At 43.6% G+C, this 25,491-nt stretch overlaps 1 protein-coding gene across 3 annotated transcripts in view; it reads left to right on the top strand.

Annotated features, from left to right (window-relative positions):
* Positions 1 to 25,491, top strand: part of DDX43 (DEAD-box helicase 43) — an 83,212-nt gene that overhangs the window by 22,435 nt on the left and 35,286 nt on the right. For all 3 annotated transcript variants that reach the window (XM_073569336.1, XM_073569335.1, XM_073569334.1), the window contains exons 7-15: positions 487 to 605; positions 3,051 to 3,161; positions 4,554 to 4,695; positions 14,166 to 14,266; positions 14,977 to 15,064; positions 15,637 to 15,764; positions 16,327 to 16,436; positions 18,666 to 18,804; positions 19,242 to 19,329. In XM_073569336.1, the coding sequence (XP_073425437.1) occupies positions 487 to 605; positions 3,051 to 3,161; positions 4,554 to 4,695; positions 14,166 to 14,266; positions 14,977 to 15,064; positions 15,637 to 15,764; positions 16,327 to 16,436; positions 18,666 to 18,804; positions 19,242 to 19,329 (1,026 nt within the window). The remainder of the gene's footprint in view (positions 1 to 486; positions 606 to 3,050; positions 3,162 to 4,553; positions 4,696 to 14,165; positions 14,267 to 14,976; positions 15,065 to 15,636; positions 15,765 to 16,326; positions 16,437 to 18,665; positions 18,805 to 19,241; positions 19,330 to 25,491) is intronic.

The raw sequence follows: 25,491 nt of genomic DNA, 5'->3' as shown, positions 1-25,491 counted from the left end.
TTATTTTCAGTTAATGAGATTCTTGTGCTTCGGGGTAGGACTGTAGGGGGGATCTGCTCTGCTTAGCTATTCATCCTGATGGCTTATGACAGGTCCATCCCTGACCTGCCCCCTATTTTACATACTGCATAGAATATGGTTTGAAAAAAAAAATACACATTCATTAGGCAGGCACCCCCGAAACACGAGAATTTCAGTAACTGAAAATAAAGATTAAACAATAACCACAAGACTAATTTCATCACCCCAGGTATCATTTTAATCACTATAATGGTGGCGACCTGACACTGTCTGTAGTTTATTGAACACAATCCTGACAAGTTCACTTTAAGAAATGGGCAGCTTCATCAAATTGGTAAACATATATCTAGTTTTTTTTTTTTGTTTTTTTGTTTTTTGTTAGGCTCTTTTCTTTAAATATTATTTTGTGTATTATGGTTTGCTTTCAGTTTCTAATTCTGCCTTTCTTGATTTTAATTTCTTAAGTCTCAGGCATGGCCCATCCTCCTTCAAGGACTAGATCTCATTGGGATAGCACAAACTGGTACCGGAAAAACATTGGCATATTTGTTGCCAGGATTCATACACTTGGATCTACAACCAGTGTAAGTTTCTATTTTTCTTGTTTATTGCCTTAAAATTGCTTATTTTTCAGACTATAGGATGCTCTTCACGTTTAGAAGTCAGAAAATTGGAAAAATGATATTTCTGATGTATTAAAATTTAATTAATAAGTTTAGTTAAGTAAGCACTGAAGTCAATAAAGTATGAGGAGGTAATAGTTTGGTTAATATTCAGCTCCTGTTAGTGTTTCTCTGCTGCATTTTAGGCGTACACAGCTCTGGTAGTTTAGTGCCAGGTATGAAGTAGTGTTTTTCCCCATTGTTTTCTCTTTACTCAAGTCATGTGACTGATTATATATGATTGGGATATATTCTGGAAGGTGCTTCAGCTCCAGTGTTCAGTGGTTTGCTATATTGGGACCTGCTACATGGTGAGGATTGTTGGTTCAGCTCAAGGAAGGCCCATACACAAAATATGGCTGTCGGCTGATCTGTGGCTCGATCAGTCAGCAGCTATCTCTTCCCACTCTTCCATACACAGTAGTGCTTGCTCTATCAAACCCACCTTTGTTCTTTACAACAGGTGCCACTGGACTCCTCTGATGGTAGCTTCCTAAAGACAATCCGAAACTTGATATGCAGAATCCTTATCTCCCCAACATGATCTGTTGGGTGAGAGTTGTCCATGCATGTTATAGACAGTGACTGAGCTTGTTGAACACTCATTTTATCAAATGAAGTCATATGCCATCTGAGTGAAAGTTATTCACTAGTGATTGCAAACTGTAAAGGGTTATTCCCAAAATCACAATGTAATCTTATAATATACACATGTATTAATTTCTGGATATAGAATTCATGTTTTTACACATCTGCCCCATTTTGCTATGTTAATGCCTGCTGCAGGCAGATCAGTGATATTAATCTGCAAATACCACTCTGTAAAACCACACAGGCTTCCATACTATTATAGATTGCAAAAAGTATCATGCATGGTACTGAACAAACGCAGATGGTGCACAAAACAATGGTGGTAATTCTATACTTGGATCTGGAGCACAACTGATAGGGGTCTGCAGTACTGAGGAGTAGCAGGGTGCTTCTGGAAAATGTAGTTGTAATATTGTAAGAATATTCGCCCATTCAGTTATGAGAAGCTTTATGTACAGAGGGGCTAAGGGTGTGTGCACACGCTGTGGATTCTACTGCAGATCCACAGTGGTTTTGGTCCTGCAGATCTGCAGCGGTTTTTGTCCTGCGGATCCGCAGCAGTTTCTGCTGTGGTGTACAGTACCATTAAAATCAATGAAAAATTAAAACCGCTGTGCAGACAGTGTGGATTTTTCCGCGCGGATTTGCTGCAGTTTCAGAACCGTAGCATGTCAATTCTTTGTGCGGATTCCGCTGCGGTTTGGCACCTCCTCCATGGCAGGTGTCAAACCGCAGGGGAAAACTGCAGATAAACTGCAGGTCTTTTGACCTACGGATTCATCTGCGGTTTTTGACGAATCCACGTGGAAAAAAATCCACAGGACAATCCACAGCGTGTGCACACACCCTAACTGAGACACAGGTACAAGAATAAAGAAACTTTGGGCTTATACTGTATATATTAACAGTAGGTATATATTTACTATGGTTTGTAGAAAGTAATGTTACTGTGTGAATAAGCATTTAATCATTTTTCACAAATGGTACAACCTGGCATGACTGCTTTGCATTAAGAGCTGATTACCATTTACATACCAAGTTATTATTTCTTAAATCCAGGAATTGTTATTGAACACTTTTCCAAATCGGCATCTAAATTTAGATACTTAAGGTAGAGTGAGCTGTATCCACAAACTTTTTTTCTGCCCCCTTCTGTACAACCTGGATCTGGCATAGGTAAAGCTTCATGTAAAAATTGCAAAATCAACATTAACATGTGTTTTGCAGCAAGCATTCTGTAACCGCTCTTCAGTCTGAGATGAGGACACAGAGTATAGGCATTCCTTTGGGTTTTCTAAACTAGTCACCCTCTTGCAAGAGCTGTTTGTAACTATTAGAAATGGAATAGCTTTGAGAGGGGCTGAAAATGCAAATGGAGAGCATGTGTGGTGTGAAGATTTAAAGCCATTGCAGAACTACAGCAGATCACCCTTCAAGAATATTTACTTATTATGCGTTCCTTATATTGCGCCATCATATTCCGCAGCTCTTTACAGATATTATCACTGTCCCCAATGGGACTCACAATCTAGATTCCCTATCAGTATGTCTTGGAAAGTATGGCGTGTAAGAAAACCAGAGAACCCAGAACAAACCCACGCAAGCAGGGACAGAACATGCAAACTCTGGTGGCTTTTGAACACAGGACCCCAGTGCTAACCACTGAGCCACCATGAGAATATTAGTCCACAAGTTTCACATCTTTCTTGGTGGTCTTACAGTTTTGTATTCTATTTTGTAACATACAATACTTCTAATTCTCTCTTCTTAACTTAGTCCTAGGCATAAACGTGATGGTCCGGGAATGTTAGTTCTAGCTCCAACACGTGAGCTAGCTCTTCAAGTGCAGGCCGAGTGTTCAAAGTACAGATATAAAGGTTTCACCAGGTATTGTATTAGGGTGTGATAATGAAAATGATGCACGTGTCTTATGAATAAAAAAAAAAAAGATTGCTTCTATTTGTTATTAGACTTTTATCAAAAGTTTCACTTTTACCAATTTGAATTTTTGGCCAACCCTGGACCGTCCAGTATGTACAATTTTGTACGGTGTCGTGGGCAAAATGGATCACCTGTAGAATTTGATAGAGCAGTGCTCTAATTGTCACCTCACCAGGTGGGACTGACGTTGGGTGATCACTGATTTGGAGATGGGATGAGGGGGGGGGCGGTTACCAGTGTGAGACATGTAGATCCGGAGAGCTCACTGCATTTGTAACACCTCCCTTCATTCATTTAATGAGCTCTTTGCACAGATTCGCAAGGAAATCTATGTCCGGCCTATGAATCTGAACGATTCATAGTTATAGTTACATTGGTTGAAAAAAAGACCTAGGTCCATCAAGTTCAATCTTTCTCCTCCAATTATAATTTTTTTAATCATTAATTTAAAAAATGGATTTGTGTGGAATAAAACATCAGACCACAGATATCAAAGTGTCATTTTATTCTACTTTCTTGGACCTGTATGCCCATATAGAAGGTTTAGGAGGGTCTATCCTGGTGAAAGATTCCCTTTTAAATGCCTGATCACTGACACTGTATTTAAGTAGCACTAACATATTCCACAGCACTTTACAGTCTATGATTTGGCAAGAAAGTCATTAATAGAATTGTGTAAATGTGTTTGTGATCTCTATTGGGTCGTTGCCAGTATTCAAATGGTTGGTCACTAATGCAAATAATCTGCTTATGTAAATGGACTTTAAGGGTGTATTTACATAAGTGTGCTTTTTTTCGGTAATAAGCATGTATTTTTTTGTGTTTTTTTTGCCACACTTTACCCATTTAAAAAAAAAAAAAAAAAAAACTGTAATCGTGCAGCCAGGCTCTTGATTCATGCTGCCAGTGGATTGGGAAATGTGAATCAAGTGACCGGTTCCCTTTAAGTGTGTTTGCATCAGTTTGTATCTTAGAGCAGATACTGGCTAGTGACAACTGTTGACGAAGATACAAATTGATGCAGACACACTTAAAGGGAACCGGTCACTTGATTCACATTTCCAAACCACAGGCAGCATGAATGAGAGTCTGGTTGCATGATTACCGCCAGCAGGAGAGCAGATTTTGCCTGCAAAAAAAAAAATAGAATGTGTGAAGTTTCTACTTGCATATTTAATTTTCTAAGGGATCGCTGCATAAATCTCCGTAGTCTCACTCGTCACTCTCCATGAGGAGAAACTTTACACCTTTATTTTTAGACAATCATAGAAAGTTTGCACCAGTTTTATTGTTTCATTTGCTGAAATTGTGAAATATTGCACCTTTTTTATATTTTAGCATTTGCGTTTATGGTGGTGGAGATCGTAAGAGCCAAATAAATTTGGTTACAAAAGGAGTGGATATTGTTATTGCTACTCCCGGGAGGCTGCACGACCTGCAAATGAACGATTTTGTTAATCTGAGAAGCATAACCTACTTGGTAAGTGTAGAGCCTACTCCAGTAATTATACAAGACATAGAATTGCAGGAAATGCTAAAGATTCATTTAATTATTATACATTTTTATAGCGCCATTTATTCCATGGCGCTTTACATGTGGAAAGGGGCAAATATAGACAAGTACAATAAACATGAGCAGTACAAGACACACACAAGTACAGAAGGAGAGGGCACCCTGCCCACAAGGGCTCACTGTCTACAGGGGATGGGTGAGGATACACTAGGAAAGGGTAGAGCTGGTCGTGCGGCGGTTCAGTAGACTGAAGATCACTGCAGGTTGTAGGCTTGTCGGAAGAGGTGGGTCTTCAGGTTCTTTTTGAAGGTTTCCATGGTAGGCGAGAGTCTGATGTGTTGGGGTAGACAGAAGGGCGTGCACTAGTGTTTTTGTGGTTTCATGGTCAAGGAATGCACGTATCCGGGAAATATTTTTGAGTTTGAGACGGCAGGAAGAGGCAAGGGTTTGGATGTGTCTTGAAAGAGAGGGCAGAGTCAAGGATCACCCCGAGGCACCGAGCATGCGGGACTGGGGAAAGTGAGCAGCCATTCACATTGATGGATAGGTCTGGTAGAGGGAGATGGGCAAAAGATTATGAATTCTGTTTTGTCCACGTTCAGTTTTAGAAAGCGAGCAGAGAAGAAAACTGAAATAGCAGACAGATATTGTGGGATTTTGGTGAGTAAGGAGGTGAGGTCAGGTCCAGATAGGTAGATCTGCGTGTTATCGGCATAGAGATGATACTGCAACCCGCGAGATTTTATGAGCTGTCCCAGACCGAGGTTGTAGATGGAGAAGAGTAGGGGTCCTAGAACTGAGCCTTGAGGAACACCGACAGACAGGGGGTGAGGTGAGGAGGTGGTGTGGGAGAGGGAGACACTGAATGTTCGGTCTGTTAGATATGATGAGATCCAGGATAGGGCCAAACCTGTGATGCCAAGAGATGAGAGAATCTGTAGCAGGAGGGAATGGTCCACAGTGTCGAAGGCAGAAGACAGGTACAGGAGGAGGACAGTAGTGTTTGCTCTTGGCGGTTAGTAGGTCATTGGTGACTTTAGTAAGGGCAGTTTCAGTTGAATGCTGCAGTTGGAAGCCTGATTGTAAGCAGTCAAAGAGGGAGCAGGCGGAGAGGTGGGAGGACAGTTCAAGATGGACATGCTGTTCCAGTAGTTTGGAGGCATAAGGGAGAAGAGATATCGAGCAATAGCTAGACACAGCGGATGGGTCCGACCGCTCCTTCAGTGTTCTGTTTTCTGGCTCCACTTCATCTCCTCTTCCTCTCACTGTTGGGGTACCTCAGGGCTCAGTCCTTGGCCCCCTTCTCTTCTCTCTCTACACGGCCCCAATTGGACAGACCATCAGCAGATTTGGCTTTCAGTACCATCTTTATGCTGATGACACACAACTGTACACATCATCCCCTGACCTTACCTCCGCTGTACTACAGAACGCCACTGACTGTCTGTCTGCAGTCTCCAACATCATGTCTGCTCTCTATCTTAAACTCAACCTCTCCAAAACTGAACTTCTTCTGCTCCCACCATCTACCAACCTCCCTAAATCTGACATTTCCCTCTCTGTGGGTGGTACCATAATAACACCCCGACAGCAGGCGCGCTGTCTGGGTGTTATGTTTGACTCCGATCTCTCATTCACCTCCCATATACAATCTCTTGCCCGCTCGTGCCGCTTACACCTAAAGAACATCTCTAGAATCCGCCCTTTTCTCACCATGGAAGCAACAAAAACTCTCACTGTCGCCCTGATCCACTCCCGCCTGGACTACTGTAATGCTCTATTAATTGGCCTCCCTCTCACTCGACTCTCCCCTCTCCAGTCTATCCTTAATGCAGCAGCCAGGGTTGTCCATCTGGCTAATCGTTACTCAGACGCATCCGCTCTTCGCCAGTCGTTACACTGGCTGCCAATTCATTACAGGGTACAATTCAAAGTACTTGTTCTCACCCACAAAGCTCTCCACAGTGCGGCACCCCCTTACATCTCCTCCCTCATTTCTGTCTATCGGCCTAACCGACCGCTGCGCTCTGCAAATGACTTTCGACTAACCTCTGCCCTAATCCGTACCTCCCACTCCCGACTCCAAGACTTCTCCCGTGCTGCGCCAATTCTCTGGAATGCTCTACCCCAAGATATTAGGACCATCCACAATTTGCATAGTTTTAGGCGCTCGCTCAAAACACATTTGTTCAGAGCGGCCTATCACATTCAGTAATCAAAGTCATGTTATGTTTGTGTGTGTGTGTAGCCCATTCACTATCTCCATCTAACCCCCACCCCCTGAAGATGGCTGGACCATCGTTGTAAATACATCATTGTAAATACAAACCTGCGCTTTGTATCTCCCCCACCTCATTGCAGATTGTAAGCTCCCATGAGCAGGGTCGTCTTATTTCGCTTTAATTATTGTATTGTTAACGTTGTTACTTATGACTGTTGTTTTTGAAACTGTTCAACTGTAAAGCGCTGCGGAATATGTTGGCGCTATATAAATAAAGATTATTATTATTATTATTATTATTATTATTAAGAGAGGTCTTTTTGGGGATGGGCGTGATCGAGGCATGTTTGAAGGATGAGGGGAACACACCATTTGTAAGTGAGTGGTTGAAGAGGTGTGTTAGAGTAGGGATGAAGACTGTGGCGAGGTTAGGGATGAGGTGGGATGGGAGTGAGTCAAGCTTGCAAGTGGTGAGGTGTGATCTTGATAGGAGGGTGGAGAGCTGATCTTCTGTCATGGTGGAGAAGTTGGTTTTGGAGGAAGAGGGCTGAGCAGCTAAGAGGGACATTGGGGGCTATGGGCCAAAGCTTTCTCTGATCGTATCAATCTTCTGCTTAAAGAAGGAGGCAAAGTCTTCAGCGGTAATGAGAGAAGGTGGTGGGGGACAGTAGAGAATTGAAAGTGTTGAAGAGCTGTTTAGGGTTGTGAGACAGGGAGGATATGAGAGATGAGAAATAAGTTTGTTTTGCAGCAGTGAGCGTGGACTTGAAGCTGGTGAGGGACTGCTTGTATGCGGTTACATGCTCGGCAGAGTGGGATTTCTTCCATTTCCACTCAGCAACCCTGGAAGCCAGTCTTGGCTCTTTGGTGAGGCTGGTCAGCCAGGGCTGCCTGTTGATTGTACGAGTTTTGCTATGTGTGAGGGGGGTGGCTGAATCAAGTGCTGCTATTATTGTAATGTTATAAAAGGTGGCAGCAGAATGTATAAAGTGACCTAAATAAGTGATGCATCAACTACTATTGGTTTTAATCTTTAACACGGAAATATTTTTTGACAAAAGAAGCACTCCCACTAACTTTTTTTTTTTTTTTTTATGCATTAAATGTGTGTGTGTGTGTGTGTGTGTGTGTGTGTGTGTGTGTGGATGTAATGTAGTGAAAGTGTATTAATATACTCTCCTACCGCTGCTGTCTCCGGTGTCCATTGCCGCTCTGCTTTTCTGTGACATCACAGCTCTACAGACTGTCCGGGTCTTTTCGTTTTTGACCTTTTTCCTTTAGAGGATGTGTGGCTGATTCCTCATGTGGCCATTACTGATCCTTACAGAGAAGATGTTTTTCTGTTTTATTTTTGTTTGTTTTTTTGATAATGTAACATAGAGCAAGCACAAAGTGAAATCTAAAATTTTAAGATCCAATTTAGACAAGGTGTGAAGTGAGGGAGATATATGTAAACCAAGTCCAGTGCGGAGATGTGTTTCTAAACTCTATAGTAGAAATTGTATGCAAAACTGAGATGAGCCTGCTTCTACTGCAACGACGTCAAGTGAAGCCTCCGATTTTATGGTTTGGATTGTACTGTATGTAGATGTGCTATGCAATATATTTAGATTTATTCGGACTCCCATGACAGCACCACGAGAGAGGGGATCCGCCCTATAGGAACAGGAAACCTACAGATACAAAAGGGCGGCACCTCTCCCACGCATCAGTTGGTTTCCTGTTCCTGAGGGGACGGGATCCTACAGAAGATTTGGATCCCAGGCCGGCCAGCCGACGCCGGTAGCGAGGGGGTCTCCTACCTCGGCCTGGTTCGGATTTCCTGGAAGACGCCACGGTGGCCCAGGATGGGTGTCACGGCGGTGGCGTGGACAGCAGGGAGCGGCGTCCGGAGGATGGCCGTCTCCAGGAATTTAGCCGCCGCCGGTAAGTATACCCCCCCCCCTGGGGATTTCCGGCTCCGGCGGCGCACATGGGTGGCAGCGCTGTGCAGGGGGCTGCGACCGGCGCTGCTCCGAAGCTCCCGGGCGTCCCGCGGGGCTTCCGGCGTTTCCGGGGTAGCGGTGACGTCAGGGGGCGGGCGGAGGAGGCGCTTCCGGGTCAGCGCGCCACTGCGCATGCGCGGCAATTCCAAGATGGCGGCGCCCATCGGAAACACAGATGGCGCGAGTTCGGGCGCCAGCTGGGGTAGGGAGCTCCATTAAGGGGGGGGAGGGGCGCGGCATGGATACTGCTGACCGGAGGAGGGGGTATTTAGGCGGGACCCGGGCAGGGTTCCTTGCCTTGGCCACATTACTACATGCAGCAGTGTGCAGCAGCAGCAGTGGTAATGGAAAGCGATCGAGAGCAGCAGCAGCAGCGGCAGAAGCAAGGGCAGCAGCGGCAAACATCACTGCCGCCCCTGGATGACCTCCGGCAGGTCAAACAGAAAAAGAAAGGGTCCCGTGACAGTAATGCGGGACGAAGTGACCAGTCCACTCGTAAGAGCTCCTCCAGGCAGACAGGAGCATCGACCGAAAGAAATCCCCCTCGTTCTCCGGTACTTGATTGTGGCACTGGTAAGTGATCTTCGTGAAAGTTCACTCAGTGACGGGACCCCCCTTCTGTGTTTTTCCTTTTCTAGGGAAAGAAAGCTACAACTAAAAATAAGCATAGGGAATGCGCACTCTGTGCATGCCCATTACCGGATGCGTGCCTCAAAAGATTGTGCCCCCCTTGTATTCAGTAGACGGTGGCAGATGAGTCGCCTGCAGTAGCGGCGAGTTTGAGAGACATTGTCAGGGTAGAAGTGAGGGAAACCCTAAAGTCCTTGTCTCAGCCGCAAAGTCTAAGGGGCGAGGTCCCGGCGGAATCTGATTCCTCGATAGAGTGGAGAAAAAGCAGAGACTCCCAGGCTTCATCTCCCTCGTCCTCCTCAGGAGAAGAGGACTCGGGGCGATTTTGTCTGCCTCTTGACCGGGTAGATAAGCTGGTCAAAGCAGTCAGAGGGACAATGGAGGTAGAGGAGCCTAAGCCCCATTTATCCATGCAGGATGTCATGTTCGGTGGGCTGGAACAGAGGAAGCGGAGAGTCTTTCCGTTGAATCAAAAAATACAGGATCTGATCCACAGAGAGTGGAAAAAACCGGACAAAAGAGGGTCGCTACCACCCGCCCTCAAAAGGAGATACCCCTTCGACGATCCGGCAGTAAGTTCTTGGGACAGAGCCCCCAAATTAGACGCTGCCATTGCGAAGGCATCAAAAAAATCCTCGCTCCCATTTGAGGACATGGGAGCCCTTAAAGATCCCTTAGATAGGAAAGCTGATACTTTCCTAAAAAACACCTGGGAGATGGCGGCCGGGTCCTTAAGACCAGCAGTGGCTTCAACGTGCACGGCCAGGTCCATGATGGTCTGGTTGGACCAGTTGGAGTCACAACTAAAGCAGGGTACATCAAGACAGACAATTCTTGGGGCCCTACCGACCATCCAAGAGGGAGCAGCCTTCCTGGCAGACGCCTCAGCGGATGCAGTGAAAATGGCCGCCAGAGCAGCAGGTCTTTCTAACGCAGCTCGCAGAGCCCTGTGGCTAAAGTGCTGGCAGGGAGACATCCAGTCCAGAGCAAAGCTCTGTGCGATTCCATGTGAGGGCGAATATTTGTTTGGGACTGTCCTAGACGAGCTGCTTGAAAAGGCGGGGGACGACAAGAAAAAGTTTCCAAACCTTTCATCAGCGTCCTACCGTCGCCCATTTGGTAGAAGGAGATTTGGCCAGGGGAGAAGGCGCAACTCTTCGCCTGTTAGAGATCGACCCAGATGGGAAGACAGAAGGAGACGAGGCACGGGCTATATGTTTACACGCTCGTCGAGAGATCAAAAGAAACCAAACCAATGACTAGCGGTTCCCGTAGGGGGTAGACTGTCATCCTTCTTCCCGGCATGGTCACAGATTACGAATAGTGACTGGGCGCGTAAGGTAATATCCACCGGGCTTAGGTTGGAGTTTACCCAGATCCCGCGGAACACCTTTAAACTGACCCCCTTAAGATCTTCTCATCTCGAACAAGCGGCTTTAGAAGCGGAAGTCTTGAGCCTATGTCAGAAAAATGTTCTGGTAGAGGTTCCAGAGGCTGAAAGAGGAAGAGGGTTTTACTCTCCCCTGTTTCTAATCCAGAAGCCTGATAACACATTCAGAACGATTATAAACCTTCGTTCCCTTAACGAGTTTTTGATTAATCATAAATTCAAAATGGAGTCCATTAATACAACAATAAAAATATTGTTTAAAGGTTGTTTTATGGCAGTCAAAGATTTGAAAGACGCGTACTATCATGTACCTATCCATACAGACTTCCAGCAGTTCCTGAGGGTGGCAGTTTCAGTAGAGGGCACAGTACGTCATTTTCAGTATAGAGCCCTTCCCTTTGGTCTCTCAGCAGCACCCAGGGTTTTTACAAAGTTAGTGGCCGAAGTTATGGCTCACTTACGGGAGGTGGACGTCTTAATCATTCCATATTTAGACGATTTCTTGATTGTAGGAAAATCGGTGGGTCATTGTAAATCCCAGATAGAAAAAGCTAAATCCAGGTTAGAAAACCTGGGATGGATTTTAAACTACGAAAAATCCCGACTCCAACCCTTAAAGATACAGAAATTTTTAGGGTTGATACTAAATTCAGACACTCAGCGGTGCCTGCTACCACTAGATAAAATACAAAAGATACAGGAGCAGGTCCTTCGGGCAATGGATAATCCATCTATGACCCTCAGACAGGCCATGTCCCTGTTAGGTTCTCTAACTTCATGCATCCCAGCAGTAAGGTGGGCACAGTTCCATACCAGAACCCTTCAAAACGACGTCTTGTTTAATAGCAGGGCCCTTGGAGGCTCCTTACAAGGTCGGATGTGTCTAAGCCCCTCAACTGTTACATCACTGAGATGGTGGCTTGAGAGCGAGAACCTAGCGTCAGGGGTGCCCTGGATAACACAGATAACCCGTATTATAACCACAGACGCAAGTTCCTTCGGTTGGGGAGCCCATATGGGGGACATAGTGGTACAGGGCCAGTGGGATTCTAATTCTGAAATCTCATCCAACCAGAGAGAACTATTGGCGATAGAGCGGGCAGTCAAGAAACTCATTATCTACCTGCAGGGCCATCATGTGAGGATACACTCGGACAACCAGGTAGCGGTAGCATATGTCAACCACCAAGGTGGAACCCGCCCCAGCGCTCTGATGCAGATAACAGAACGGCTCCTCCAGATAGCAGAGGAAAATTGTCTATCTTTGACCGCGCTCCACATCAGCGGAAAAGACAATGTAAGAGCAGACTTTTTAAGCCGCAAGGCTCTAAGACAAGGAGAATGGGCCTTGAACAAAAATATTTACCGCCAGATTGTCCGCAGATGGGGCCAGCCAGAGGTAGACCTCTTTGCCACCAGGAAAAACAGAAAAGAAAGATTGTTCTGCTCTCTGAACCCCAGGGAAAATCCCCTGGCGGTGGATGCCCTACTGATAAGATGGGATTTTTCTCTGGCATACGCCTTCCCACCATTGAATCTTCTTCCTCTGGTAGTCAGGAAGATCAGAGAGGATCAGGCAAGAGTCATACTGATTGCCCCCTTTTGGCCCAGGAGGACCTGGTTCGCATGGTTGAGGACCATGTCGATAGGCGAGCCCTGGGTATTGCCGAACCTTCCGGATCTCCTCTACCAGGGGCCAGTCAGCCACCCACAAGTAGCGGGACTTCATTTGACGGCGTGGTATTTGAAAGGTCACTGTTAAAAAATAGAGGGTTCTCCAAGAACTTAATTGACACCCTCCTAAGAAGCAGAAAATTAACCACCACTAATATCTATGCTAGGACCTGGAAACGCTTCCTGTCCACCTTTCACTTTGACATCAGAGATGGAATTCCCACGAAACAGATTCTGGAATTTCTCCAGAAAGGTTTCGAATTGGGTCTCTCCACAAGCACGCTAAAAGTACAAGTTTCAGCCTTAGGGGCCCTGTTTGCAGCTGATATTGCAAAAGATTATTGGGTAGCAAGGTTCATCAGAGCAGCGGCCAGATCGAGACCTATACACAAAGACAGATGCGTACCGTGGGACTTAAACTTAGTCCTTACAGCCATGACAGAAAGTCCGTTTGAACCTTTAGATTCCGCCTCACTAAAGATTATATCCCTTAAAACAGCATTTCTGGTAGCAATAACATCCGCACGTAGGGTGAGCGACATACAGGCACTCTCCAGATTGCCTCCTTACACAGAGTTCTTACAGGATAGAGTGATCCTAAGGCCAGATCCAGCATACCTTCCCAAGGTAGCAACACAATTCCACAGGACACAGGAGATAGTTCTGCCTTCCTTCCTCCCTAACCCAACCAACCCTAAAGAGCAGAAACTCCAGACGTTAGATATTAGAAGATGCTTACTGACATATTTAGCAGCCACGGATCCTTGGAAGAAGGAGAACGCATTATTCCTATCCTTCCAAGGTTCCAGGAAAGGATACAGAGTATCAAAACGCACATTAGCAAGGTGGATTAGGGAGGCTATCTCTCTTGCCTACACAGCAGGTGGCGGTCCGGCTCCACAGAACCTGAGGGCACATTCCACTCGGGCCATGGCATCATCCTGGGCGGAGAGATCTGGAGTATCAATTGATCAAATATGTAAGGCGGCCACCTGGTCATCTCCTTCCACCTTTTTTAACCACTATTGGTTAGACATGGGTGCCTCCTCAGACCTCACCTTCGGGCTAAGGGTGCTGCAGGCTGTAGTCCCTCCCTAAGTTAGTTTACATCTCTGTAATTCTCTCGTGGTGCTGTCATGGGAGTCCGAATAAAGTTACGTACCGGTAACAGTATTTTTCGGAAGCCCATGACAGCACCCTTAGTTCCCTCCCTTGTTCACGTATAGAGGTGCACTCCTTTAGAAGATTGTTTATAGAATCACCATAGGTGGGAGATGGTATGAAATAATTTGGTTAAATAGGGTAGATAGGTTGTATATATCATATGTTGTGTACTAACCATGGTAGCCTCTCAAGCTCTGTAATCCAACTGATGCGTGGGAGAGGTGCCGCCCTTTTGTATCTGTAGGTTTCCTGTTCCTATAGGGCGGATCCCCTCTCTCGTGGTGCTGTCATGGGCTTCCGAAAAATACCGTTACCGGTACGTAACTTAATACTTTCAGACCATGTACACAAATATTTTTCTCATCCTAAATAGGTTTTGGATGAAGCAGATAGAATGCTGGATATGGGCTTTGAACCCCAGATTATGAAAATACTAATTGACGTTCGTCCTGACAGGCAAACCATAATGACTAGGTGAGTGCGTTTATTTGGCAATATGCCTTAAGCATTTTTTTTTTATTTTCTTTCTTGCACCAGTTTTCTTTTTTTTTTTTTTTTTCAATGATTATCAACAGCATATAATTTTTTTTAAGCTCCATTTACACTACTGCTCAGTATAAAGTATGCATACATACCGTACAGTATTGAAGGGCATACTGTGGCAGGTTTATGTTTCATTCCTGCATAGACTACTACACTTTTAAGAACAACAACCCCCCCCCAAATGTGGAAACCCATGGCAACCATATCCATAGGTAAATGGTGCGAGAACTTGCAGGCCACTGGCCAGTAAGATTTGGAACATTACTGATTGTCATTTTCTGAAGTGGGCCCAACAAGCTCATGCGCCCGGCCATGTTATGGCTCTGTTCGACTTTACATCCCCAGTTATACAGGACCGTAATACAGCATACCGAGACGTGCATCGGCCCTTTCTGTGATGCCATATGCCTCTGATCTTTCACAGCCTGTTGAAATGCAATATTGGCCTTGCTTCTAGGGGAGTCTTGGTTGCATGTGGCACACATTAGTCTATGCAGCTGAACACACAGGTGATGTGGTACTGTGTTGCATCTGTATTGCTCAGCCTAGAAGCAAAGACTACATGCGGTAGCATGGCTCATGTCCCCTTTCTGGGTATTTATCTGTACATTTTGTAAGCTTTTGTTCTTTATATTTTGTAGTGCCACCTGGCCAGAAGGAGTTCGACGTTTGGCCAAATCGTATTTAAAGGACCCAATGATGGTATATGTTGGCACTCTCGATTTAGCTGTAAGTTTTTGTTCTTTTTATGAAGAAAAGTGGCAGTTAGTCTTTAGGAAATGGTGTCATTTTGAAGGTCTGAACGTTGACACCCACACCGATGGAGAGTAAATGCTGTAGCCTTTCTCTGCACAGTGACTAACCATAAGTGCCACTAGTGGAAAAGACTGAACGGGCTGCAACATTAACCTCAGGATCATAAAGCGTTCGCATATCCATGCTACCCACCTCGTTTTTATGTAATGTAGCAGTGTGTTTAACAGTGCTAGCATTGGATTAACACCTATATGAAATGCTCCATCTTTTGAATTTCTTATTTTTATTCTTATTCCATACGTTATCACTGGAGTTAAAGTGGACTATTGCCAGACACCCTGGAGTAGCAGGGAATTTACCCTGGGGTTCATGGCTTATTTATAAGAAATGGGGAAGTACTTTTCTGCCATTATTATACTTCCGTAAACTAATTAAGAAATAAGTAGAATGGTTTTCTCCTTGTAGATTTATTTTGTTATGCTGTCGTATTTTATGGCTTTCATAATTTTACATCTTTTTTTTTTTTTTTTTTTTTGAATTTTTAGGCTGTTAATACAGTAAATCAGCGAGTCATTATTGTTGCAGAAGAGGAGAAAAGAGCATTCACTACAGAGTTTATCGATTCCTTAAAGCCTGAAGATAAAGCCATCATATTTGTGGGAAAGAAATTGATGTATGTTTGCAGCCCTAAATACATGATATGTACACATTTTGGAGACGTGACCATGTGGGGGGAATGCCTTGCTGTTTGATATTAGAGAGAAAGGCTGACTTTCTGATTTATGATGTGCGCACAAATAACATTTGTGGTCTGACAATACCAAGCTGTTCTATACCTTTTGTGGCTCAGTTATAGACTTTAGTGTTTTGGTTAAAAAGGGTGTCTCATTTTCTTAAATTGGGAAAGTTGCAAAGTGCTTCTAGAAACAAGCCACTTTGCAGTCTATTTAGAAAACACTCTTTCCTATAACACTTGAAATCACTGGCTGAAGGTAGCTGGATCTGTACAGTTGCAGTGCCCTGCGCTTCTACAATGCTGCAGAGGCAAAAGTACAGTTTTGGCAGTGGTGCAACCATGCAGCTGGTCCAAACTGTCAATCATAAAGAGCAGCTGCAGATCAAGTACTCAGCTGGAGATTGCTTACTGATATTGCTTTCTCAATCTCTCATCTTTTATTATTATTTATTTTCTTCCATTGTATATGATCTATAAATGCCTTTTCATTCAATTTCAGTGCTGATGATTTAGCCAGTGACTACTGCCTTCAAGGAATTCCAGTCCAGTCTTTACATGGTAATAGAGAACAGTGTGATCGAGAAGAAGCACTGAATGATTTTAAGACTGGTAAGATACATTGCATCTATTTACTGATATTCCCTAAAAAAAGTAAAATTTAACACTAATGGTAGATTGATAAATTGGGAAATTTTTACAAACACAATTGTTAGAAGTGGGTCATGCCATTTTGTTTTGGTGCAACTGTACCACGATTCTCCACTTAGCTTAGTAAATCTCCCTCACTGTATCCTGAAACTCTTAAAGGGGCTGTCCAGGTGTGGTACAAATGTCTCTCCAGTCTCTCCGTGTGACTGCAAACTTGTGATTCCTCACACTGTGTGCTGTCGGGATTCTCCATTCTGACTGCAAGTATGTGATGTACTCTCTTCCAGCCACATTCCAACTTCGTGTGTGTGTGTGGCTTCACTGAGGATTCACAAATTTGCAGTCAAGTAACTGCAGAATTTCTTGCCAAACCTGAACAATCCCTTTTAAAACCTGAAGGTTTTTTTTCTCACTTGTCATGAGTGTGAGAAGGTTGGATATCACTGCATTAACACACGGGTTTTGAACGTGCAACAATTCACACCATGAATCCAAAATCATTTTGATAAACATCATGGGGCACGTTTATTCAGACTAGTGTTAAACCAATTTATTCTTTTTTTTTTTTTTTAAGTTATTAAAAATAGCACTCTTCTTTTATTATTCTTTTATGCATTTGATACAGTTTTAGACCAAGAATCAAATCAACACTTCATATGTGCAGATTTGTTCCAAAATCTGCAACATTTTGTGACCTGACGGCATAGTAAATCTAACATCTGCTGGCCAGACGCCTTCTGGCAACTATTATTAGACATTTTTGGGACCCTCGCACAAAGTTATTATCCTAGTGTTCTGTATGCTAGTTTTAATGAAGGGAGATCTGGATTAAGATGCTTCAAGTTCATTTCTTGGCCATCACCTCTTGGTGAACTTGGTGCATCTTTCCCACTGTCATGCACCATCAGAAATCTACTCTAAGTAGCGTGTGATGTACACGTCTAGTGTAATATATGCAACTGTAATTTATGCCACTGTAATTTATGCAATGTTTCACCTTGTCAGGATCGCTGGTGAGTCGCTATGTGATAGCTGGTGAGCTGCCAAACAGGCAGCTTCACCAGCGATCAGGACCAGCGACATGCGGGTAACAAGTAACGCACTTCGCTTAGTTACCCGCAGTGTATCTTAGTTACCAGCGCGCTGATGCAGGGAGCTGGTAATCAAGGTACACATCGGGTTTCTAAGGGGCGCGCAGCACTTAGAAACCCGATGTGTACCTTGGCTACCAGCTCCCTGCATCAGCGCGCTGGTAACTAAGGTACACATCTGGTTTCTAGGCGTTGTGCGCCCCTTAGTAACCCGATGTATACCTTGCTTACCATCTCCTGGTCTCCCGCCTGTCACACGCAGCGATGCGTTCTGACCAGCGACCCCAAAAATGTCCAGACCTTTCAACAGCGATCAGCGATACCCAGCAGGGGGGCCAGTCGCTGATCGCTGTCATACACAGAGATCTTGCTGGTGAGATCGCTGTTGCGTCACAAAACGGGACTTTAGTCACAGCATTTTAGGTTAAAACTGTTTTGAATCAGATCCTTGGTATATGCCAGTGTGGGTAACATATATATCTAAAAATATATTTTACTTTTTATCTTTTCTGCTCCTGTCCTATATGTATTAGTCATCCTGTCCTTAGTCCCATTTGTTTGTGTGTGATGCATTTGAGGCAGCATCCAGTAGTTTACCTGTGTATTGCCAGACCATTGTGGTTTCACTGTACATAAATTTATAATGTGAAAAATTGAAGTTTTATGAGCAAGACAATACATAGTATGCTTATCTTGTTATATTCAGACTGGTAAATGGAGTGTGGTTTGAACTTTTATAGATATTTCTGCTATACGTGTATGGCACATCTCAGGAAGGGGTTAAAGATTAAGTGTTTTGTTTCATTAAAAGTTAATGCAAAAATTAAGTTACAGGTCATGAAAGATAGACTTTTACAAATAAAAATCGAAACATGCCTTAGACAGAACAGGGTGAACATTACAATCTTAAGCAGGTGAGCTGAAACGTTCCCATTAACAACCCAGTGATTAGGATATGCCGCCTATATCATATGTCTGGGCGGTCAACGCTTCGGTTTCCCACAATTGTGATTGTGCCGCAACCTTTTTTTAAATGAGCTCCCTGTGAAGCATGTCTTGTATAGATTGGTAACTTCTTTTTTTTTTTTTTCCCGTTTAGGGAAAGTAAGAATATTAATAGCTACTGACTTGGCATCTCGTGGATTGGATGTGCACGATATTACACATGTTTTCAACTTTGATTTCCCACGTAACATTGAAGAATATGTTCACAGAGTTGGTCGTACAGGACGAGCTGGGTAAGTACTAGATATGCTAACTTTAACGAATTGTATCTAGAAGCAGTATTTTCTCACAATCCCAGTGTTACATTAGGCTACAATGGGATAGGGTGCTATGGGTTATAATTGGCATAAAAGTTCCACAGTGCAAAACAGCAGACTGCAACTGTTATATGCACACAGCTATGCACCACATCCCTTTACCATTATGTATTAGTATGCTTTCCCCTCACTGTATGTAAAGCATAGTTTACTAAGCATTTAATTACAGGCTGAATACCTAATAAAGATGCTTACTTTTATTGCATATCACTAGGTAATTGTATGGCATATATTTACGTACATAAGGAGTTATATTTATGGTATACATGTTGGAAGCATGTACTACTGTATATGCCGAAAATAAACAGAAGCTGTTTAATCAGTTTGTGATTTCGCTTTTTTTTTTTTTTAAGTCGCTCTGGTGAATCCATAACTTTGGTGACTAGGAAGGACTGGAGAGTTGCAGGAGAACTTATAACCATTTTGGAGCGGTCAAACCAAGTAAGTTGCTTTTCAACAACTTTTCTTATTATAAGGCCGGATCACACATGCGAGAAACTCGGGCGAGTCTCTCATCTTGATACCCGGCACTGCCGCCGGCACTCAGGAGCAGAGCATGCGGCCGCATAGTTATACATGCAGCCGCACGCTCCTCTCCCGAGTGCCAGCAGCAGTGCCAGGTATTAACATGCGAGACTCGTCCGAGTTCCTTGCATGTGTGATCTCGGCCTAAGAGTGACAATATCTTCATTGAGAAGTGGCTGTGTACAAACTATTACTATATCCAAATGCTATAAGTAAAAAGGTATTTAAAAAGATTCTGTCAGTAAGACCACATACAAGGTATGTTTGCCTCTGAAAGCTAGATACATCATCACCTTTTATTGTTTCTATTTGTTGCTGTATTTGAGACAATAGCGTTTTCATCCATATGCAAATGAGACATTAAAGGGGTTGTCCGGGCTTTTCACATAATCTCGGTGCATATCTGGGCTGCAGAATGTTGACAATAAGTAATTTACCTTCTGTGGCCAATTTGCATGGTTTCCATGATATCATCTCTTGCGTATAAGAAAAACGTCCGGGGGGGTGTGTTCTGGCATTGATATGAGAACTGGTCGTTTCCTCCTCACTAGTTTCACTTTCCATAGATCACTGTTCAGCGTGTGTCTGGCGGAGGAGCAGCTGGGTGGTTCTGCTCTCTGCACTGAGGCTGCTAGAGGGGGAGGATTTGTTACTGTGTGAGGAGGGACAGGCTTGTTCATGTGGACAGGGAGGGCCTGTAGCTATGGAGGGTGGGGTTGTTGCTATAGAGGGCATGTTAGTAGAGTTGGAGGAAATGACCAGTTCTCATTTCTTTTTTCCATAAATGTGTTTATTAAACTTTTCAAAATAAGGTACAACAATCCAGAAAGATGATATACATATGAATACACCAGAATATACAGACAGGTAAGATACAACATTGTGAGGGACAAAACAAGCTTGTAATCCTAGACCTCTCAAATCAGACACGTCATGTCCATTCACATTTTAGTAACCTTTGGACTAATCATTCTGAGATGGTGTAGAAAAAAGGCAGATGTAGAGAAAAAAAAGTCAAGAAGAGGGAAAGAGAAAAGAGAAAGTTGGTAAGAAATGGGGGAAGGGGAGGGGAAACTAAACCAACCTCGGTCCCAGCTACCCTACAAAAATTATGAAAACTCAGTTAACCAGCCCGGAAACTCCAAACTCTCCTTGAATGTCTCCCAGAGGAACCACATTTGTCCCCGCTCGGTCACAGATTTGTCATCTTGAGCCATCAACGACTCCATTCGGTTCACTCTATCCATCTCGGACACCCACTCCACCGCAGACGGAACCCTTGTCGCTCTCCAGTACCGGGGAATAATTGTTCTGGACGCTACTAAGCAGAACCTCATAATTCCTTTCTTTATGGATGTTATAGACCTGGGAATCAGTGAAAGGAGAGCTATTTGAGGGGATGGCTCACAGCGAACGCCCGTCATCAAGCGAAAGGCTCCAAAAACGTCCAAAATGGAAGAAGACTGCAAGACCACCATATATGAAGCATAGACCCCTCCTCATTGTCACATCTCCAGCATAAGTTTGAAATTGCAGGATTTATTTTATGGAGGAGCACAGCACACCTATACCAACGCGTTAATATTTTATAATTTTTCCCTTGTGATCTGCAAGAGATAGAGGTCTTGTGGGAAAGGATAAAAATCTTCAGACAGTCTGCTTCAGAGAGGGTGATCCGCAGATCTCTCTCCCAAGCTGTAATAAAGCTGGGGGTGTCAATAGATAACGTTTCCAGGACCAAACTGTAAAGCAAGGAGACTGTGTGGGTAGGACCCTCTGCAGCCAGCATCAAGGACTCAAATCGGGTCGATGTGTTAAAGGAAATACCCGAAAGGAAGTCCTTCAACTGAGCGAATTCAAGCCAAGATAGCGATTTGCTATGGCAGGTGTCCCGCAACCTGCCCAGAGAGTCTGTCTGCCACCTGGCCCAGTCTCACCCGATCGGCAGATCTCCAGCATAGAAACGCAGTCCTGTCCACTGCTGGAGGGAAAGCAATGTTGTCAAAGAGGGGGCCCAGTCTACTCGGAATGTTAGAAAGTCTCAGTCTCCCCCGATTTCTATCCCAAAATCTCAACACTATCTGCGTAAGAGGTGGAAAGTCTGAGATCGGGGGCCTAAAATTGGCACCACACCATGGTATAGAGAGCTAGGAGAGAGGAGTTTTTCTAAAATCACCCACTGTTTATGTAAGTCGCTATATCTCCAGTCAACTATTCTAGTCAGGAGAACGGCATGATATCTTTTGAAGCTAGGAAAACCTGAGCCCCCCTGTGTCTTGGGTCTGATCAAAACCGAGAGCCTAATTCGGGGTCTACGAGCTCCCCAGACAAAACTATTAATAGCGGATTGTAACCGATTAAAAAAAAAAAATAGTCAGGAATTGCTGTTGGGACTGTTTGAAAAAGATAAAGAAAGCGGGGAAGAATTTCCATTTTGATGACGTTTATATGACCAAACCATGAGAACTGAGATCTATTGTATTTATTTTTTAAGATCCGATAGAGTTTTGTGTAAAAGTGGGACATAGTTTAGGGAAAAAAGATCCACTTCGTTACTGGCGATCCAAACTCCCAAGTATTTTATAGCTTTCTCTTTCCATTTAAAAGGGAATGAAGCCCGGAGTCTCTGGACCAGGTCATCAGGGAGCGATATATTAAGGGCCTCTGTCTTTGAATAATTAACTTTAAAGTTAGATACTTCTCCAAACCGTTGCAACTCTCTCATCAGCACTGGGAAGGCAATGGTCGGGTTAGTGATATAGATCAATAGGTCATCTGCATAGATAGAAAATTTAGCATGATTTAACATGATTCCGACCAACCTGAAGGCCCTTGATATCAGGAGCATTCCTCAGTGCGATTGCAAGATGCTCCATTGCAATAACATAAAGTAAGGGCGAAAGAGGGCCATTAGCTATTTGTAAGGGGTATGACAAAGTACCATTAACTGTAAGTCGGGCTGTGGGGCCTTGATATAGTGCCAGAATCCTACCCAGCTTGTCAGGTACCAAAACAAGCTGTGTCAAGGCAGATCTCATAAAGGTCCATCCTAGACGATCAAACGCCTTTTCTTCATCAATATAATTATAGAAGGATAGGGAAAATGAAGGGAGGTCAGCTCACCAGTCTCGGTTGCGATCCATAATCCTTCTGCGCACGGAGTCACCTTGATCAGGGGTGTTGACTGAAGCAAAATAAAGGATGGAATCTCCAGCGCTGGACTTCAGTTAAAAATACATCATTTATTGTAAATTCTTAAAATAGAACAGAAAAAAGTATGGATAAGGACATACAGGCAGATGGGGTCTCTGGTGGTCTCCAACCAACGCGTTTCGACCTAGAGGGTCTTACTCATGGTTCCATCCTTTATTTTTCTTCATCAATGGACAATAGACATGCTGGAATTTTATGTTTACGCATATGAGAGGCAAGGAGCAATGTTTTTACAGTATTATCTCTAGTCTCCCTGCGTTGTACAAAACCAGCCTGGTCCGCGTGAATGGAGCCAGGGAGTAGAGGGCTTAGTCTTTTGGCAATTGCTTTGGCGTATACTTTTACGATCAGTTCTCGTTTCAATGCCATAAATCACCCCCCTGGACGTTTTTGTTAGAAGCAAGAGATGATATCTTGGAAACCTGCAAACTAGTGACAGAAGGTAAATTACTTATTGTCAGCATTCTGCAGCCCAGATATGCACTGAGATCATGTGACAAGCCCGGACAACCCCTTTAAGTGCTTTTGATGTGACCTAGCTCTTCCCGTGCCTCTGCCTTCCAATGTCTCCATGCCCATTACCAGTCTCATTAGCTATCAATCAGGATTGTATTATTTGTAGAGCACCATTACTTCCATGGTGTTGTACATGAGAAGGGGTTGCATATTAAATATAAATAATAAACAAACCATGTCTGACTGGTACAGAAACCAGAGGGCCACGTCCTTGCGGGTTTACATTCTATAAGGTCTCAGTGGAGGTAGCTTTCAAAATCCAGTATGATGGAGGGGGAGGGGGTGGGGGGTTGGTTGATCTTGCTGACACAATTTCTCTTTTACAAAAAAGAATTATGAAGAAAAATCATAGGATATGATATGGACATCTTTTGTACCAGTAAAGTTTGCAATATGAATGTGACTGGCTGTATGTGACTGTCTACGTAGCACATGTTCTAATCTGGTCCATAAATCAAACCAGACTTGTCCATGCTGGGTTTTTTTTTGTGTATTTTTTTTTTTCACACTGTACCAATGTCCATGTGTGAAATATCCCATGTGATCTAATATATGGGTCCGTATGCTTTCCACACAAAAATGTCTGAACGTAGCCTAAACATATTCAAGGCATATAGTCCCAGATGCAGAAGGCCAAACATCATGGCTCTTGCATGTTTCACTGTAGACCATGTTAGATGGCCGCCAGGCAGGTCCTCGAGGGGAGATATTTGTCATCACGGTGGTTAATCTCGATGATGGAAACCCGGTAAGCAGGCTTCAGTAGAGATGGTGCTGAGAGTGTTAGTCGGGCATAGCAAGCTTCGGGTATGTCTCTTTCCTCATGTGCAGGACCTTAAGTATCCATGGTTACGACCACTGATATAGTGACAGCTAGTTGCTAGTGGTCATAACCATGGATACCTAAGGTCCTGCAATTCTTGCACATGAGGAAAGACCTAGTGAGTCAGAAAAACTATCCTACATTTCTAATTGGAGGTATTTGCTAATATTTTCATTACACCTATTACATATTGGGTAGGATCTTGGAGATGGGAATACCCCTTTTTAATTGAGTATGAGATCCACACACACAATTCCAGATTTGCACACCTTGGCTGCTATCCAGGGCTGTGGAGTCGGAGTTAGTTTTGGTCGGAGTCGGTAGAAATGTACCGACTCCGACTCCAGCTTTAAAAAAAAAATGTATTAATATTTCATAATTGAACTTTCATATGAATTTTATAAATGTTACTCAAATATATATGTTCTATCAAACTATGAACAACAGTGATAAGCAGTTCTGCTGGAGATAGAGACATTTCTTACTACTTGTGTGTCACTGTTCTCCACTGCCCTTATCTAATCTTATACTTGGTTAACCTCATGCTGCTCCAACCCCCCTACTGGCAATGTATGAAACTGAAAGTGAAAATGTGTTGCAAATTCTTAGTAGTAAAGCTCCTCCTCTAGACTAGATCATACTAGGTGTGTGTCTTCCAAGCATCTCACAGCTGCCTGCTACTCAGAAGAGGAAGACTGTAAGAAGTATTATCCTTTCAACAAACTTTGCATCAGTTAACTGTGAGTACATGAGGAATAATAACAGTATTACTGACCACTATATCAGTTGTACGACCTGGCAATAATTTTGTACAATTGTTTTTAGGAAAAACAATTGTCATTTGGATTGTGAATGCAGAATTAAAAACCTGAGAATGTCAAAGAAGCATCACATTAAATCCGCTGTATTTGAACATTTCACCATCACTCAGGATAGAAAACATTATGTCTGTCAGTGTATGACAAATGATCCAGACGAAAACAAATGCTGTGAAGCCAAGATGAGTGCATATTCAGGCAAAGATAAAAATGCTCCTACCAGAGCTTCTAATCTAAAGAGACATTTACAGCGCTTTCATCCAGAAGTACTGAAACCAGTGGATGAGAAAGACTGCATCCAAACTAATGAACCAGTGCCCAGCTCTTCCAGCCAAACAAAGGAGCAGAGAACTTTGCAGCCATCAGTTGCAAGATATTTTGTCAGTGACAAAGTTACTGTGACAATGACAGTAGATACATTTAAAAAACAGATCATAGAGCTTGTTGTAAAGGATAGTGTGCCTATTTCATTATTTTCACGACCAGCTTTTATGTGTCTGAATGGGGAAATGGCCCGCAAGCTTGGTGTTTCTCTGGAGAGAGAGAGTATTAGAAAATTAGTAATCGAAGAAGCTTTTAAACAAAAGGAAGAACTTAAAAAAACTTTCAAGGGACGCTTTCTGTTTCTTAAAATGGATGCCTGCACACGTCAGAGTGAACTATTTTGCCATCAATGTCCGATTTGTTTGTGACAAAAATGAAATAGTT

The sequence above is a fragment of the Dendrobates tinctorius genome, unplaced genomic scaffold (genome assembly GCF_039654945.1).
Source record: "Dendrobates tinctorius isolate UK_male_01 unplaced genomic scaffold, ASM3965494v1 ptg000024l, whole genome shotgun sequence".
Lineage (NCBI taxonomy): Eukaryota > Metazoa > Chordata > Amphibia > Anura > Dendrobatidae > Dendrobates > Dendrobates tinctorius.
This window is presented reverse-complemented; position numbering and strand designations above follow the sequence as displayed.